The 4,539-nt window shown below is 58.3% G+C and overlaps 3 protein-coding genes across 3 annotated transcripts in view, besides 1 other annotated feature; all 3 read left to right on the top strand.

The window, feature by feature from the left end:
• The window catches only part of Tco025E_06149 (putative DNA polymerase kappa, putative,DNA polymerase IV), a gene marked incomplete at both ends in the record, with an annotated part of 2,127 nt that extends 829 nt beyond the window's left edge, over positions 1-1,298 (top strand). Inside the window, one exon of the mRNA XM_029373037.1 lies at positions 1-1,298. This exon is cut by the window's left edge and continues 829 nt beyond it. Within this exon, the coding sequence (XP_029226867.1) occupies positions 1-1,298 (1,298 nt within the window).
• A 480-nt stretch (positions 1,299-1,778) lies between these two features.
• Positions 1,779-2,960, top strand: Tco025E_06148 (uncharacterized protein; the record flags this gene model as incomplete). The annotated part of the gene is made up of 1 exon (XM_029373036.1): positions 1,779-2,960. The coding sequence occupies one exon, from the start codon at positions 1,779-1,781 to the stop codon at positions 2,958-2,960; it is 1,182 nt and encodes a 393-aa protein (XP_029226866.1).
• Positions 2,961-3,519: 559 nt separating this feature from the next.
• Positions 3,520-3,547: a microsatellite.
• Positions 3,548-3,689: 142 nt separating this feature from the next.
• Tco025E_06147 (DNA polymerase kappa) lies at positions 3,690-4,539 on the top strand (the record flags this gene model as incomplete). The annotated part of the gene is made up of 1 exon (XM_029373035.1): positions 3,690-4,539. A coding segment is annotated over one exon (850 nt), but the record flags the coding sequence as incomplete, so codon positions are not given.

Raw genomic sequence — 4,539 nt, 5'->3', positions numbered from 1 at the left:
CGCTTGTGGATCTCCTGTTGGGTGTGGGGAGCTTCGAAATGTTGTCCACAACCAACTACGTGGCGCGGCGGTACGGCGTGCGCTCCGGGATGCCGGGGTACATTGGCAGGAAGCTGTGCCCGTCGCTCGTTATCGTGCCAACAGACTTTGATGCGTACCACGCGGAGAGCGCCGTGGTGCGGGGCATTGCGGCCGACTACGACCCCAACTTCACCAGCGTGGGCCTTGACGAGCTGACGATGGAGGTGACGGCGTACCTGCGGGCCCACCCTGGCATGACTGCGGCGGATGTTGCGTCCGAGTTCCGCGCGCGCGTGTTCGCGGAGACGCGGCTGACTGCCAGTGCGGGGATAGGCCCGACGGCGACGCTGTCAAAGATTGCGAGCAACTACAAGAAACCGAACGGCCAGCACGAACTGCAGCTGCGGACGCGAGCGGATGTTATGGACTTCATGAAGAACCTGCCGGTGCGGACCGTGCCTGGGATTGGCCGCTCGACTGAAAGTATCCTTCAGGGTCTCGGCATCAACGTTCTCGGTGGGATTTACGATCGGCGCGTGGAGCTGTGCTACGTCCTAACAGAGAAAACATTTCGATTTCTCTTGGGCTCTTCCATGGGCGTGGTGCGCTGGATGGACGCTGACGTGTCGGACGGAAGTGAACGAGCAACCGGCGCGGACCGAAAGTCCATCGGCATGGAGCGCACCTTTAGAAACCTCTCCAGTCGCTTGGATCTGCGGCAGATTGCACATTCAGCTCTGCAAACGGCGCATAATGGGCTTGAGAAAAAGGAATTGGTTTGTCGGCAGATTGTGCTAAAGATAAAGCGAGTGAGCTTTGAGGTACACCAGTACTCCAAAAATTTGCCGCAACACTCGGACGATTTGGAGACCCTCCGCCGCGGGGTTGACGAGCTGCTGCTTCCTATTCTGGACCAATACGCTTTCCTGCGTCTGGTGGGTGTGCGGCTGACGGACCTCATGACAAAGGCGGAGTACGAGGCGATGCAGCGGGGCAACGTCCAGCGCACCTTGCTGCAGTACTGCACTCGCAACAATGCCAGAGGCCATCTTACAAGTTGGGGGACAAAACGCCCAGTAAAGAAAGAAGCGGAGTTCAGGTATGACAATAATGGTGGCGAAGTGTGGATTTGCTCTGCGAATACGCGGACACCGGTTGGCGTTGCCGCTGGTGGTGACGATGATGATGATGACGATGTGGTGTGTGTGAGCCCACCGGCGAAGGTGAGACGGTCAGGGGGTAGTGGCGGGGAGGACAACGTCATCGTGATTGATTGAGCGCGTGAGGCTCAGCTGCAGCGAGTTTTTGTTTTTCTCCTCTGCCCTCCTGCGATGATTGGCTGGCATGGGAGTTGCCTCGCTCAGTGATTTGCGCCCGGTCCGCCTCTCTGAGGGGACTTCTCTCCCCCCTCCCCCTTTTTTTTTGTATTTGTTCCTTCTTCCCTCCCGCTTCAGTGTGTAGGGCGTGGCGCAGCGCGAGAGCGAGCACAGGCCTCGTATTCTTCCTACCCCTTACACCTACGCGTATTCTTCACGGGCCTTCTTGCCGTTGCCAGGGCGCGCTTCGTTGTGGCGACGCGTGCGCGTTGCGCACCGGTGGTTGTCGGTGGCGCCTGCGTTTTCATTGCTGTTTTATTTGTCGAATTCCTACTTCCTGCTTCGCTTTGTGCGTGTGTGTGTATATTTGTGTCTTTGGCGTCGCCGAGGCGTCACAAAGGAAGCGGCTGAGGGCCTGCAGGGGCTGCGACTGCCAGCGGAATGAAGTACGTGTGTAGTCACGGCTCCCCACGCGCGTCACAAAACGGAGTGGCGACGTCGACGAGGGCAGCGACACCCACGTGCTCCGCCACCATCCTTGCGCTTCAACGCGCCAACGCTGCCTTGACGCAGGACCTTGAGCAGTGTCTGGACATCCTTCGCGGAGCACGTGCCTTTACCGATGAAGTGGAGCGGGTGATAGCCGCTGTTCCTGTTTTCGCGGCGTTCATGCAGCGGCGCATGCAGGCCCTAATGCTGCTACAACACGGTGTTTTTCTAGAGAATACAGCCGTCTTGTTTCAGCTGTGGCACAAGGATCGTGAAGCCATGCTTGACGCATTTGGACGAGAGGCACATCGCGCCTATGACAGCTACCAGTGCAAGGTTGAGGGCATTGTCGAGCAGCACGAGGCTGAGCTGGAGGAGGTGCAGAGTGAGTGGCGAGCCACGCTAGAAACTGTGCAGGAGGAGGTGGCGGAGTTGACGCGGCGGCTTCAGTCAGCTGAGGAAGACGAGAAGAGGGAGGCGGGGCACGCGCTTCTAAAGAAGGCTGCTGCCCTCATTGAACGAAAACGCCGCGGCGGATGCCATAGGGCGACGCAGACGAGTCAAGGCGCCTCGGCGGTGGCGTGTCAGACGACAGACGTCTACCGTCGTCCTGTTGCGGTGCAAACGATAGAAGAGGAGTCGCAGTGGCGGGCGGAACCAAAGCGAGCCGACGAAGAAGAGGAAAAGGAACCAGAGCCCTTGGCCGCTGCCCCAATGACATTTCCAGCAGGGGATCCAGGGATGAGCGCGGCGCCACGTGAAGACCTGCGGCAGCAGGCCAAACACGACGCAGTGGAGATCGACATGCTTCGTCGAGAGTTGCAGCAGTGCCGCATGGCCTATGCGCATGAGCAGGAGGCCGCAGTGACAGCTCGCGCAAACTGTGCCGTGCTGGAGGACACTCTACACGCGCAGGTGCAGGAAAACAGTTTTCTTCGCGACGCATTAGATCGCATTGAGGCCGGAGTTTTTCCTCCACCAGCGCCACTTGCATCGTACGATAGCGTCACACTTTTGGAGCGTCTAGCCTTGGTGGGAAATGCTGGTCGGAATCCGTCGCCACAGGTCAATACCGCGGCGCTCGATACACCGCTTTGCGAGGCATCGGTGGCCCCAGCCAAGTGGACTGAGTAACGCGTAGTTGAAGCAAGTATGCGCTGCGGAAATGGCGGACCGCACCTCCACGTGAGAAGTCTGGCAAGCAGCACATCACGTGGGTGGTCGCCGGTGGATGCGCCCCCCGCCACTGCTGCAGCTGTGCCGGCGCACCTGCCTTGCCGCGGCGGGGTCCGCAGTGTGTAGAGAAGCGAGGTCTGTGGCGCCAGGCGGCTCCTGAAGCAACCCCCATCGCCACAGCAGTATCAGTGTTGGTAGCGAAAGTGTGTGTGTGTTTTTTTTTTGCCTCACTATAGAAGAGGACGTGGTTGCGTGCGCAGCCTCTACTGCCGGAATGGGAGAAAAACAAGCAACCATGCGAAAGCAATGGGTGACTGCGCACGAGTTATGGTGGCTTCTTTCCTTTGGCTATATATATATATATTTCTCTCTCTCTCTCTGCATTTGTTTATGTAGCCGTATAGTAGCGTGGTGGTTGGAAGGGGCCAAAAGCGGAGGACGGGGGGGTGGCGAAGGAAGAGAGAGAAAAAAAATATATATTCTTTTTTCTCCCCCTCTCTTTACCCGCTCCCCCACCTGTTTTGTTTTGTTTTTGTTTTTCTTTGGCTCCGCTCCACCCCGCCCCATCTCGGCTCCGGTTTTTTAAAACCATACAAACGGCCCGAACCCCCTCCCCCTCTTCACTGAGGGACGGGAAGAGACAGAGACACGTGGAGGAAAAAGGCGTCATCGGTGTGCGTGACGGCGATGCGTCGCTGCTGGGCACTGCTTGCCGCGGCAACAGTCCATCGGCAAAGACGGGGGATAAAACAGGGCAATGAGACATCCAACAAGTTGCAGCTGGATACAACAAAGGCGGGGCTTTCCCGTGTAGACAAGGCACACGTCAACAATGTCATTGAAAAATGTTCTAGAGGGTCGGCCTTTTACCTCAATGAAGAGAGAATGGAGGCGCAACGAAGGCAGCGTCATGCGGAACTCGTGTCGAAAGCGGCAGCATATCCCCATCTCTCTACAGCCGCCAAAAGTACACTAAGAAAAAAGGTAAATATGTGCGAGGCGGAGCTGGAGGCAGAGCGCCAGTTCCGCAATTATGTGCACGTGGACATGGATATGTTTTATGCCGCCGTGGAGATGAAGAAGGATCCCTCGCTTGTGGATCTCCCGTTGGGTGTGGGGAGCTTCGAAATGTTGTCCACAACCAACTACGTGGCGCGGCGGTACGGCGTGCGCTCCGGGATGCCGGGGTACATTGGCAGGAAGCTGTGCCCGTCGCTCGTTATCGTGCCAACAGACTTTGATGCGTACCACGCGGAGAGCGCCGTGGTGCGGGGCATTGCGGCCGACTACGACCCCAACTTCACCAGCGTGGGCCTTGACGAGCTGACGATGGAGGTGACGGCGTACCTGCGGGCCCACCCTGGCATGACTGCGGCGGATGTTGCGTCCGAGTTCCGCGCGCGCGTGTTCGCGGAGACGCGGCTGACTGCCAGTGCGGGGATAGGCCCGACGGCGACGCTGTCAAAGATTGCGAGCAACTACAAGAAACCGAACGGCCAGCAACGAACTGCAGCTGCGGACGCGAGCACATGTTATG

Source organism: Trypanosoma conorhini, assembly GCF_003719485.1.
Source record: "Trypanosoma conorhini strain 025E chromosome Unknown Tco_14.4_contig_00398, whole genome shotgun sequence".
In the NCBI taxonomy this organism is placed as follows: Eukaryota; Euglenozoa; class Kinetoplastea; order Trypanosomatida; family Trypanosomatidae; genus Trypanosoma; species Trypanosoma conorhini.
The sequence above is the reverse complement of the archived record's forward strand: the minus strand, read 5'-3'. Positions and strand labels throughout refer to the sequence as shown.